Raw genomic sequence first — 13,897 nt, forward strand, 5'->3', positions numbered from 1 at the left:
TTCTGTAATTGTAAATTTCTTGTCAAACTTGTATACCTTTCACATTTAATACTTGATGGGACAGTGCTCTTCACATCACTTTGCTGCTGCATTACAGATGGGGATGTGGAGCTGTTAATAAAATTTCTTAGAGGACTATTTGATGATTTTTCTGTCTTAAATCTATGCTTGTATTTCTTTTGTGTGTCAGCCTTCATTCTGTGTTAAAAGGAAGACATGCTTTAGGCTTCTTTGATTGTCTCTTTGGTACTTTCAGTACAAATCTCTGGAGGAAACAGAGAGCAGCATCTGCCTGAGGCCTTAAAACAAAAGACCTGAGTGGCATTTTGCTGCTCTCACTTCCACATTTTTTGGGTTATTACAGAATTGTAGAATCATGGAAGTTAGAAAAGACCTCTTAAGATAACCTGGTCCTGCCATTAACTCAGCACTGCCGAGGCCACCACTGAAGCATGTCCTTTTAAATAGCTTTAACGTTGTCCTTTAAATAGCTCCAGGCATCGTGACTCCACCACTTCCCTGGGCAGCCTGTGCCAATGTCTGACAATCCTCTCACAAAGAAAATTTTCTAAATAGCCAGTCTGTATCTCTCCTGGTACAAATTGAGGCCACTTTGTTTGTCCTGTCAAGGCTTGCTGCTTGGAGGCAGAGCCAGTTGACTCCTCACCTCTACAGCTGCCTTGCAGGTACTTTGTAGAAGGCAATGAGTTCCCTGAGCACCTTTTGTTCCCAACACCCCCAGCTCCCTCAGCTGCTCCTCATCAGGTTTGTTCTCCAGACCCTTCCCCAGCTCCATTGTCTATGTCTGGACATGCTCCAGCCCCTCAATGTCCTGCTTGTCCTGAGGGGCCTCAGACTGGACGCAGGATTTGAGGTGTGGCCTCACCAGTGCCCAGTACAGGGGACAGTCACTGCCCTGGCCCTGCTGGCCACACTTGGTGACACAGGCCAGGTGTCCTTGGCCTCCTTGGCCCTGTGGCTCGTGTTCATCCAGCTGGTGACCACCTCTCCTTTCCCACCCGTCACTTTCCAGCCCCTCTTCCCCCAGCCTGGGGGGTTGTTGTGACCCAAGTGCAGGACCCAGCCCTTGGCCTGGTTGAAGCTCAGCCCTGGATCCCCTTGTCCAGGCTATTGATGAAGATGCCAAGCAGGAGCGACCCCACATTGAGCCCTGGAGAGCACACCTGATGACCAGCTGGATGTAATTCCATTTCCCACCACTCTCTCAGCCTGGCCATCCAGCCAGTGTTTATCCAGCAAAGTCAATTCTATTGGCTCAGCCTTGGGATTTTCTCACCTTTTGATGTCTTCAGTTTTATGGCAGAGCAGTTTTCACATTGCTGGTTTAAACACCATGGTGGGTAAAACCTGCACTAGGTATAAGCTTTTTCTGCAGCCTGCATGTATCTCTTAGGTGTTTAATGAACATTTATATTTTTCCTTGAAGCAGTCAGATTTAAATCAAGAGATGTGCTTTTTCCAAGCTTCCCTTGTGCAGTTCTTCAGCTGATTTTCTATTTTACTATTAGTTTCACATCAGATAAGCACTACGAAATATTAGTGCTTGTTTAAAAATTAAATTAAAAATAATTGTGTTTAAGAAAACACATACTGTTTTACACAGATTTTATACAGAACTTTGGTTTGGATTAAAGTTCTCTTTTCAGGGTATGTAGTTAAATTAAAGCTTGCTGTTTCTAAGTTCAGTAAGCCAAAAATTTGTGTTAGTCACATTTAGCCTTGCAAGGTGCCACTAGATGGTGTTAGTATGTAGTTCACTTTCTTCTTACTCAAGCACTAAAACACTTCAACTGCTCCATGTTTGTGTCACTTTGAAGGCCTCTTAAGTTTTAAGGTGTCATAAAGTGGATTTATTAGAGCAGATCATAAAAGCCATGCTCTGACTGCATGATTTATGATGAAATGTGCTAGAGGTGACAAGTGGGTGGTTGTCACTCAGTCTAGACGTTTTTCCTCCCCACTGTCACCTTCCTTGTTTGTTTAGGTCAAGTGTGTAGATTTTGGATACAAAGAGAGATTGTCTTATCTTGCTACTGAAACCAAGTTTTGTCAACATCCTATGAAATTAAGTAGATGGAAAGAAAAATCCTGAAACCACCTAAGTGGTAATTAAGTCAAATTTATTTTTTATTCTCTGCATGATACCCAGGAATTTTAAACAGGGAGGAATAAGGAACAAGTGTTATCCATGTCCTGCTTCTGACATGGCCCTTGGTCCTATCATAGTAGGAGAGGAAGGCAAACTTAGGGGGTACATAATAAAGTCTGTCAGGATTGAAGTAACCATACATATTGCAAAGGGGGTAGTTCTGAGTGACTAAAAACCTGCAAGAGGAAAGCAGTGAACTCCCAGAGTGTGAACTCATGAGGGTCAGCTCTGCACGAGGTGCCTGAGGTTTACAGACAGATTCTGAAGGGAGCCTGAGCTCAGGAGGATTCTCACTGTTCAGTGGTTGCAGTTCTTTTACAAAGGTGGTGTTTTGCTGTTCAGAGCTGTTTCAGGTAAACATTTTATTTTCTTCAAGCTGGATTGCTGATGGTGATTGACTTGAAAAGCTGTGCATGGCTTTGGGGTATGAATGTCCCCTCCCATGGGGAGGATGGTAAATGCTGGATCTGCCACTCCCAGGGTTTCAGGAACATGATCACAAGGATTAACTTCGAAAAATAATGTACATGGCCAGGTTCTGGAGAGAGGTGTTCATAGCATAGCATCAGCTGATAAAGAAATTAAATAAAGGACAGAAGGAGGGAAATAGAAACTGAACACTTCTTTTAGTAATTGTTGAGTATTGTTTTGGGTGTCTGAATGTGGTCTGTCAGTTCTGTGCTTTTAAAAGCTTTCTGTGGTTGACTACAAAAAGTAGTTGAGGATGAAGCAAGAGGCATTGATTGTCCTGCTGTTGATATTCTGTCCTGTTCTTCGAGTCCAGACATGCATTTTCTGGATGTTTGTGTGTGTTTCACATGCAGGGAAAAAGAAGTTTTTATGTCCTTTATTGTCTTTATACAATTCCATATGTGTAAGAGTTTCAGTGGCAAAGTTTTAAATTGAAAAAGCTCAATAGTAAGTTCCTAATCAAAAGATGGTCTGCAGAATCCTGCTGTGCCTAAGAGTGATTTCAAAGCACTCATTTTATAATGTTTAAGACAGACACCATAACTGAAATGGGATAATTGACTTAAATGTGTAAAAATGAGAGTTGACCCTGTGTTGAAAGAGGGGCAGTAGTTGATAGAATCTTTTTGTGACAAAAATTGTCTCACTTTGGAATGACCAATCTTGCATGAAAAGTAAAGGTGCAAAATGATATTTCAGCCTTTAGTGTTAGGATTTTTTAGTTGTTTGTTTTTGTTCTTGGGTTTTTTTGGTTTTTTGTTTTTTTTTTTTTTTTTTTAATGCTACTAATGTGCTGCATGGACCAAGTAACTGGGATTTTTTTGCTTTTGAATAAACCAGGGAATATCATCCTACAGTCAGAATCATAACACAGATAAAGCACACCCTCTGTTACAGATAGGGACTTGTGCAAAATTCTTGTGGCTCTGCAGATTCAGTTGCTCTTTTTTGTTCTTATTTTAGAATAAAGTTTGTATTTTGAGGGATTTGCACTTACTTCCTGTAGATACAAACCTAATTTAAAGGAGTAGTTGCTTTAGTTCCACAGTACAGATTTTAGATAAGGTACTAATTTCTACACCATAAAATTTAGAATAAATATATGCTTATTGGTGACTCACTCAGGGATTTTGAAATATTATAGGGTTCAAAATTTATGGTTCACGTTTTCCTTTATATCTAGGTTGGTTCAGTTTTTCAAAAATCTTGCTTTCATAATTTGATTTCTGGCATCTCATATGCAAGATTCTTCTTAGTGTTATGCTTGATTGGGAGTATTTCATGTGGTTCTGTCAAAAAGAACATTTTCTTGAATCCTTTTTTTTTTCTGTTTTTCTGTTCCTTTAATCCTTTTCAGCAGAACTTGAGTGCTCATGGAACAGATATTTAATGTAGTTGTAAAAGGGGCTGAAATCCAATTTTAGAGGTAACTTACTCTAATTTGAGCGCTTGATAATACTGAAGTTATGCACAGTGACACTTTTTAGTTGTCTGACTTCCCTGAGGAGGAAAGGGACATTTAGCTCTGGCTTAATGGAACCCTCCATGATTCATCCTTGTTTAGAAGAACTTTGAGAATTTCAGCATTTCATGTGCAAGAAGTAGCAAGGGAATACTGTTAGCCTAGAACAGGATGGATCCCTGGGTGGTTCTGAAGCCCCCAGGAGGATTGGGCACTTCAGACACTGAGGAGAACTGAAGTGTCCTCTTTGTTCCTCTGGGGGAGAAATGTGGCTCCTTAGAATGGAGGCCTCATCTTCTTATCCTGTAAATATAAATAGGTTTCAGCAGTCCACGCTTCCCATGTGCTTGTTTTTAATTGTAACTGAGCTTGGCACATTAAATGATCACTTCAGCTGTTCCTGTGGGAAGTTGCTGAACTTTATTGAAGAATGGAAGAGTTAGAAAAGAAAATCACAGCCAAACTTCCTTTTTCTTAAAGAAAACTGGTGGAATGTCATGGAGCAAAAGATTTCTTTCTGTAATAACTTCCCTCCATGTTAAATGGAGGTGTTAGGATTTTTCAAAGCAAATTTCTTCTTGCTTTCTTTTTTCCTATTCTTTCTCTTTAAGGTATTCTGTTTATTTATGTAGTTTTTTAATACTGTTGACATTTTATAAACTTACTAGCACTGCCTCTACTGCTGTTGGTAAGCATATTCCACCTCTCCTTTTTAATGGATATGCTCATGTGTTATTTCTTATATTTTTAACAGCTGTGGTGAAAATGTTCTCCCTTTTATTTTTCCAGTGTAAATCCTTAGCATTGTATTTGATGTTCTTTTCATCTTTTTATCCATATCCTCTGTATACTTGACTGCAGTAGTTGCTTTAAAAAAAAAAAAGTTTACAAGAAGTTCTCAGTTTCTTGAATCTTGCATAATATGGTCCTGTTGACCTGAGTATTTGAAATATACTTTAACCCTTAAAATTGGGATAGATACTGCTTGAGTAAAAGAAAAAAACCCTCCTTTTATTTGTGTTGTGATGCATTACAAAACTCTTTCACAGTGCATGTGCATGTTCCTGTTGGGGAAAGCAAAGTCATGACCATGTTAAAAAGATAATGATTCCTTTTTGTTGAAAACTTGTAAATGATATCTGGGAGAAGTTGAATCTAGAAGGACTTTTTGGGGGGAGTAGGATGTTATTTCATCTTAGGGTGAAAATCCTTTAAAACATAATTACAGAATGTAACTAAAAGATGCTTAGTTTTATATTGTTAGACTGAAGTAATGTTCTTCAGTTTGTACCAGGTTTTTTTGGGGGAGGGGTCTTGGAGGAGGAATTATGTTCTTAAATAGTGAAAGACTTAGATTAGATTTTTAACTGATTTTGTTTGTCTGAGTTACATCATTTTAAATACATTGCATATTAATAATGTGTGGTCAATGAGTGTTCTTCTAAGTTCATTTTTCTAGTCTGGGCATCTGAATAAACCACAATTTAGAACATTAAAATTAGAAATTGGTCTCACAAGTGTTTTGGTGGAGAGGGGCACGTCATGGGCAGGATCAGCGTGTGTCTGTTTACAGATAAAGGTTTTGAGTCTCCATAGTCAGAGGAGTGCAGAAGTTCTGTGTCTTTACCATCATGTGTATGTTCTTATTTCACTTAAGCACAGGAACTTTGGTCAAGTTACAAAAATGAATATGCAAGACAGGTATTGAAGGGTGATAACATTTGTGGACATGATTTATCCATGGTGCTTGCAGGAAATGAAGCTGCACCTAAAGTGCACATTTGTGTTCTTGTGTCCTAATCTGTTTAGTGCTTATGGTTTTCCAAAGCTGGAGTTGTCTTCTTTGGTTGTTTGGTTTCCACACATTTTGTATTTTCCATTCTTAGGGAGCAAACACTTGAAAAATCAGTATCTTGGTGTTGCTGCAGTGAATCTTGACATAAATGCTTCGTTTTTGATGGTTCCTAGTGTTGCGTTCTTAGAAAAAAGCAGAGCCTGTTTGTGTTCGAGTGGCCTGTTAGCCCAAGGCAAGATGAATCAACCAGAATTTTTCCTTTAGTGAGGAAGAGGCATGCAGGAGTGGTGATTGGTGAAATTGGTTGCTAAGTAGAACTAATGTTCTGTTGAACAGAGCTGTTCTTAGCACTGATTTCCAGGTTAGTCTTGGCCATGGCTGTGGAATAAAATGTAAGCTTTTATTCTTTTTTCTGCTTGCTTTTGTTTCTCAGAATGAAGGGCCATGTGAAATTGATTTCTCTTTGTATGTCCCTCCTCACCAGTTCTTCAGAAATTACAGGGCATCAGGGAGCGTGGTAAATGAGCTACATGATTAAATTTTTAAATCTGAGAACAGCTTTGTCCGGGATGAAAATCCCAAAATTTCAAATTATTTCTTTGTTATAGGTTTTCTTTAAAATATTGCTTGATTTACATTTGTAAGATTAATAATAAATATACTTCTGGGTTGACATTTCATAAAACAAAATTATAATCTTAAGGAATGCATTGCCCACAACAGTGTACTTACCATGGCAGTGTTACTTTTATTAAACCATTTATCATTTTAATGTTGTGTATTCTGACTCTTAAGGATTTTTATCTTTTTCTTCAAAGAAAATGAAACAAAACAAATTGAACATTCATTTTTCTTCCCTACAGCATTATCTGCATACCAGAGGTACTACAGTTTACAATCTGACTACTGGAAGGTCTGTATATGCTCTTTTTTTTTCATTAATTTTAAAATGTGTTACTGTAAATGTTCAATTTTTTGAAGTAGATTCTGCTCAATATAAGTTTGGGTTATCTACCTGCAATGACTTTTTGGCACATTAATTGAGTCTTAATGTAAATGTTCACATGTATGTGCAATTCCTTATAAATTTCAGTATAAATATATCTTTAAGTCATGTATTGAAAAGGCAGCTCAGTTAAGCTGACAGGTTTTCAATATTTTTTGTTGCCATCATTATCCATTATTTCAGGTCTGTGTTTTTATGTAGCACAAATATTTGGATGTGTGTATGGAGAGCAGCAGAGCCACTTGAAAGCTGCTGTGCAGGCATTGGACTGGGAGTAGGAAAAATGTTCTCAGGTTGCTTTTTGTTTCCACAGCCACCAAATTCTTTCAAGTCCTTTTCAGTATTTTAAATAACACTTTTACGTCAGACAGGAGCAGATCCTGTTGGTGTAGCTGTCTTTTCTGTAAGTAGAGGTATTGTGTCTGTAAGTAGAGGTATCATGACTTCAGATGAATAAAATTGAAAAAATTCTTACAATGGCATTGTCAGAAGTTGTCAGCATTGGTGTATTGTCACATGAAATAGTTTGGAGCCCCTGGTTGAGAAAGAAGTGCAGCAAAGCATGGAACATATTAGATATTTGTGTGGTCTTGAGCAGCTCTTTTCCTTAGAAATGTGGATAAATGCATCTGTCAGATAGGGAGGGCTCATGAAGAGCTCTTGGTACCACACAGAGATGGTATTAGAGAAACATTTTTGTGTTCTTTGCATTTGCAGGGACTGTAACAATGCTCTGAAAAACACTGTGGTAGCTTCTCCCATTTGGCACAGGATGGGGAGAAAGGCAGGGTAAATTAAGGGTGGAAGAGGGAACTACAACAAGTGTTTTATAGAAGATAAAAAAGAGAGCTCCAGTTGGAGGATGCTAGGGAAATTTTTTGGTATTGTCTTGTAAAACTCAAACAGGAGTTGTGCAAGTGCCATATTTCAGTGAACCATTTTGGACTTGAAGGAAGTTTTTCCAGAAGTAACCCCTGCACTTTTAAAATTACAACAATAAAAACATTATTCTGTTCTTCTTACTTGTTCTTGGAGAGCTGCTTTAAAGATTGCTGTAAATAAGTCTTGAAATCAATCAATTAATTAAAAATCAATTGTAATGGTTTCTGTTGTTTTTACTCTTTCACGTTAATCATGTCAGAATAGTTTATGACTGGAATTATCTTTTCTGGTTTTTATTCCATTGGCTCATTATTAAAATAAGTGGTAGGTGATTACTAAGTTATTTCCCCTGCATTTTCAGAGTTCAGTGTGGAATGTGAATAATTATATGTATTTTTATAGGTGTAGGTTGTTTTCACAGTGGCTCAGAATATTACCTGCACTTAAAAAAATGTAAACTCTGACTGTTTTGCAGTTTCATCTGAAAAGCACTGATGGCAATAAATTTTCTGTTTGTATACAATGTGTGATATTTTAAGACACCTTTTTCTTGTATATATCTCCAGAATTTTACCATTCAGGGATCAGTTTGAACAATTCCAGTTGCAAGCATGAGAGCATTGCTTGCAGTTGACAAAAGAATATTTTGAGATCTGCAAATTAAAATCCAACCCAAGAAGAAGAAACCAAAAACCAGTTAATTTTTCTTCTTTTCTTAGGCTTTTCTGGGAAGGATCTAATTGTGAGCTTACTTAGAAATGTGTAGCTCCAAGTGGTTCTTTTCCTATAATCTTGGGAGATTTTGTTAATTTTGATATTCATGAAAAAGAGCCTGAAAAAGTCCAAAACCATTTCTCAGCTAAAAACTTTTTTACTGAAAGTGGTAAAAATCACAGGTGGATCATATTTCATCTTGTTAATGGATGATGAAACTATTCTGGAGTTGGCAGTGGGAAGCTGCCTGGATTGGGTCTAGAGAAAGAGAGAGAGAGAATTTATTGTTTCTTGTCATCCTTAATGCCCTGTATCTGTGAGAAACCATTTAGTCAGGAATAGCAAGTTTATGGTGTATTTTTGGGCACACTTCTATGCTGGTTTGTTCTACTTTGTGACTTTTTTTCCCCAAAGAGATACAGATGGCAAAAAATTCAGTCAAATTTCCTTATTTTAATGTTGTGGAATTTTTAAAAAGTTTTTTTTTTTCTTCTTTTTTTAGTTTTTACAGGGATGGATGTCATCAGTGAAATTGTTGGAATTTGTGATAGTAAAGGAAGGAAGAGAGAGAAGGGTGTGAAGGAAGGGTGGTATTTGTGAGCTGCGAGGGAGCTGCCTTGGGAGGTCTGGGAAGCTGGAGAGTGCTGAATCACATGAAGGTTATTACATAAGGCAGGGCTGAAGTCAGACAGGAGCAGCCTTATAAACTTGGGCATTTTATCTGAAATTACATTTTATCTGTCGTGCAGTGCAAATTTAAGTGGTTGAAATAAGTGTCCTCTATGTGCTCTGTTTTTTAAAGAGGGAACTTACAGAAGAATTGTGAGAGTTGTCAGATTGCTTTGGGTGTAGTTTGGCCTCCTTTTGTAAAGTATTTTTGCTCTGTGCTACTTGAGATTTTTAGAGTTGCATGGGGTTGGTTATTAAGTGTTATTTTCATGCATTGTTCATTTCATGATATGCAGTCTATATTTCCTTTCATGAAAAAGGCATTTTAAATTGTTTTGTTTCCCCATAGATTTTTTTTTGATGGTCTGAATTTTCATAGATTTTTCTGATGGTCTGGTCTCAAACAACCAGGTTGTTTTCTGTCAGAATTTGATGCATGGGTTGTTTTGTTGCTATTACAGTAAGCGTTGTGTTGGTTGTGTGGAATAAAAAGAGAAGGAAAAAATGCTTTATAAAATATATTCTGGATATATACTCTAGTGACAGGATGAAGGTGAAAGGTTAGAAAGATGCTGTATTTTGCCATTTAGCAGATCAATACTCCCTCTGTGCTGATGAGATATTATTTCCTTTCAAAGAACTATTTGTATGGATAGTTCTGAAGGTGTTGTGTTGCACTGTGCCACATATTTCTAAGTAGACCGTTTTTTGCTGTAATCTTTGGGTGCTCACAGATCAGTGTAAAATATCCTGGAAAATTTCTGCAGTTTTTGACTGCAAAAGCACTTTGCTACCTCAACTCAGCATTTAAAAAAAATCTACTTGAAATTATTTGACTTGAAATATCTCAACTTGCATAAAAGCCAATCTGACTTTCACTCTTGCATTCAAGTAGTTCTCTCAATGTTTCTTATGTGCCTATGCTAAAAAGCTAAAATAAATCTCCCTTCTGTGCAATGTACTTCATTCTGATTTCCTTTTAAAACTCGCCTGTGTCAACGTGTTGGGGGAGGTGAGGAGGACTGTGGGGGATGAACAGATACAAAGGGCAGTTCAGGAGAGGGAGACAACAGCTAGAACTGCAACTTGTACATGTTGATGCTCCTGGGAAAATAAAGATATCAAGTGGAAATGTCTGCCATGATTATCAGTTTTGACATATTCTGAGGAGGCAGGATTAGAAGCTCAGCAAGGAGTAAGATATTCCTGATTTTATCCAAACATGATGGCAGATATCTGGCACCTGTAGGAAGTTATTTTAATCATCTTGTGGTTGTATTATAATGGACTTGATCATGCTGAACTCTTTTATATAATACCTGAGTTTTGATAGGGCTGTCCTGGAGGAACTCCACTGCATGAGTGAATTAGTGTAAGTGTATAAAACATCTGGGTCTGTTGCACTGACATGGTTGGCCAGGGCAGGAGAGACCCAAAAACTCTTTTCCACAGATTTGGGGCTTCAAGAGTGTCAGTGCTCACTAAAATGATTCCTGGGAGAGTTCCTGAGAGAGGACCCTGGTTATCCAGTATTCAGATTAGTTCTCTGCTTAGGCATGGCACTGCTGCTGCAGCCCTTGTCTGGTTTGATAATCTTGATTAAAGATTTGTGACCTTTGTAGGTAGGTGAGTGTTCACAAATTATCAGTTAGGAATTGTGTGCCTGCAGTTGTAGCAGCACAGTTTGAATAAATAAAACCTTTTGGTACAGCTGTGTTAGGGAGCAGAAAATTCCTTTATGCTGAAGTGTTTGAATGTCTATTAGGGACATCTCTGTGCTTGGGGAATGAATGTGAAGATTTCTAGACACTTCAATTCAGGGGATTGTGGACAAGTTATGAGGAACATGGCAACAGCACCGTTGAAGTCCATTCTTCTGTGTTAATTCATCAAAGTCTAGCCTGGTTTAAGTATCAAGTAAATCCTGCTGGTTTAAGTATTTTTAAGAAAAAAGTGTGTTTTATCAGAATAACAGAGAATATGCAGGTACTTGAACATTTCTATTCACATGTGAATAAATTGAAGGATTGACAAGGCACAGAATTTAGAAATGTATCTTAAAATGTTGGACGTTACTGTGAAAATGACTTAGTTCTTTTTCAAGGTTGGCTTTACTTTGGAATAGGATGCTAGACCTTGGATTGAGGGTGCCTGAGAAAGAAAAGAGACCTCAATTTATTCAGCTGCACTCAAGTGTAGTGTCTCTTTATCAAGCAGTGCTTGGAGTGGATCAGTCAGGAAGTCTGACTGTTCCTTGAAATGTTAAAGGAACACTTAATTAGAGAGTTACATCCTCCAGCATGAATTCAGATATAGAATTCTTGTTAGCTGTTGACTTTTGTTGGAAAGTTGCCTAGAAGGAAAGTAAATCTGTCAGGAACTTGTTATCATTTTATGAAAATGGCCTTAATCACCCTTCTCTTTAATAAAGATTTCATTTGTGTGGACAAGGTGAAAACATCAAAGAGGTTTGGTAAACCCCAGGAAGGGTTTTCAAAGACCTAATTCTGTGTTACAAATGCAAATGTGGTACAAACTGAATTTACAGTTGCAAGGCTGTACAGTACAATATTAAATGGTTGTGTTAAGAAAAAAATAGAGAAATTGAAGAGGGGGAAGTAAATCCCCTAATTTTGCAGCAAGGTGAGAGGTGTGAGTTTAGTTCTGGAAAGCCCCTGTTTGGTACTCCCCTATCTATGTTTACTGAGAGTAGAATAAATGACTGTCTAAATTTTTACCTTTTATCATATTTATTTCTTAAATTATTCTTGAAAATAAAATATATGTCTATATATATGTCTATGTATATACAAATGTGAGAATATCCCCTCACTTTTCTCAGGTAATCTTTATAAAACAGAGAAGAATCCAAAACTGTACAGAGGAAAAAACTTCCAAAAACCAAACCAGAAAAACAAAAAACCCAAACCAAAATCCCCTGACCTGAATTCTCTTCAGAAAGCCAAATGCCAAAGGAAAATTCACTTGTGTATGTGGGTGCTAATCATGGAAGAGGGATATGATCTCAGTCTGTTCTGTTGTTAGTTTGTTGCAGAAAGCAATTTTATAACACTCCTTTTTGTGCTGAGCTGAAGTGTATTTGAGTGCCAGGTAGTATTTTAAAATGCTGTTCTGTAATTAGAGCTATGTAGAAATTTGTCAAGCTTATGGCTAAAACCCTTGTAATTAGTAGAAAGGCTTTTTTTGTTCCAAAGAGCTAAAGTAACTAAAGACCATGGGTGTTAGTTTTTAAGTGTGACCTGTTGCTTGTTTTAATTGTTTTATGCAGCTTTTTTTTCATTCCTCTACTTTTTTTTCCATTTTGTTTGGTAAAATGACTTTTTTTTGTATGCTTCCTTAATGCTATAAAATAGGAAAATAATTTAAAAAAACATGATTCTTTAATTTTGTCTGTTTTGAAGTCTCTTTTTCTCCAGACTGTAAGTCTGTTTCTTTCTTTATAAACAGTTGGACAAAAAGCAATTACTAGACATACTGATAACAGCAAATAAGAGAACATTTTGCACCTTGGAGATCCTTTAGAAGACAGCAATTTTCCACTTCATTGACTCACAACTGTTTTATTTCTGCAGTAAACTCAAAAAACCAAGTAGTTTTTTAAACAGAATTCATCAAAAATTTCATTATTTTTTAATTAGATATAAATGCTTGGATTAATTGAAACAATGCAGTTGTATAGGATCAGTAGAAATTGCTGGAACAAAGTTGGAGAGGTAGGATGATTTGTTAACACTGCTTTTTATTCAAGCCCTTAGGTTTTTGAAACTTTTATTTTAAAGAAAACGTGATTCTGTATAAAGAGATAAATTTCCCCTTAAGGGTCCTCAGAGAACAACATCTTACAATTACACAAAAAGGCTTTAATATAAATTATTGCCCCATAGCAACACAAGATACCTACACAAAAAGCAAAAACAAACAATCTGTTTGATCAGAAGATGTTTAATCAGAGAAATGTTGGGAAAAACTGATCAGAAAAGCAAATTTCAGAAATTCTCAGTGAAGCTGAAGTTTGCTGAGATGCAGACACTGCAAAAGGGACTGGCAGATGCAGCAGTGACCTACACATGGGTACATGAAAAACCTGCAATTCAGGATATATTTGCAAGTCAAAATGACAGGGTAGGAATAGAATAAATAGAAAGAGGAAATAGAGATTCAGAAAGTGAAAAATAACATCAGGAATTAAATAAATATTCAGTGTCTCTGTGAAGCATGGAGATATTAATAATACCTTCTATATGCTCTTTAATTCTGCCTGACAATATAATGGCTGTCAGTGAAGCACATGGGGTTCTGCACCACCCCTCACTTTTCACTAAAACAGGTTTTTGGATTTCGATCCTTTCACTTGAAGGATCTTGATGAAGACATTCTGGTTATGTTCTGAGAAGGTATAAAAGTATAAAATACAACTGAAAAATAATAATCTCAAGACTTCTGCTGTAGACAGAGAGAGACAAGCATGATGACTTTGTGTTATGGAAAAGAAAATGAAAAACAGAGATAATTTTGTCCTGGTTTTTAGATGCTGATGAGAGTAGATCAACATAATGGAGATAAAAAGCATTTTTATGGGATTTAATGGGGATAAGCATTTTCCAGGAGACTGTTGGGGAAAGCAGTCTGGGAATAGTCTGAGTCTGATACTGTGTGATAATGCAGGATGGGAAGTGATTGTGTCCATAAAAAGAAAAAAGGAGGGGG

General features: G+C 37.1%; 1 protein-coding gene across 8 annotated transcripts in view; it reads left to right on the forward strand.

The window, feature by feature from the left end:
* Positions 1-13,897, forward strand: part of KDM6A (lysine demethylase 6A) — a 153,187-nt gene that overhangs the window by 39,481 nt on the left and 99,809 nt on the right. For all 8 annotated transcript variants that reach the window (XR_009417893.1, XR_009417894.1, XM_059466788.1 and 5 more), the window contains exon 4: positions 6,762-6,811. Coding sequence is in view for 6 of the 8 variants with exons in the window: in XM_059466788.1 (XP_059322771.1) it covers positions 6,762-6,811 (50 nt within the window). In the remaining 2 variants the exon portion in view is untranslated. The remainder of the gene's footprint in view (positions 1-6,761; positions 6,812-13,897) is intronic.

This window comes from Ammospiza nelsoni, chromosome 2 (genome assembly GCF_027579445.1).
Source record: "Ammospiza nelsoni isolate bAmmNel1 chromosome 2, bAmmNel1.pri, whole genome shotgun sequence".
In the NCBI taxonomy this organism is placed as follows: domain Eukaryota; kingdom Metazoa; phylum Chordata; class Aves; order Passeriformes; family Passerellidae; genus Ammospiza; species Ammospiza nelsoni.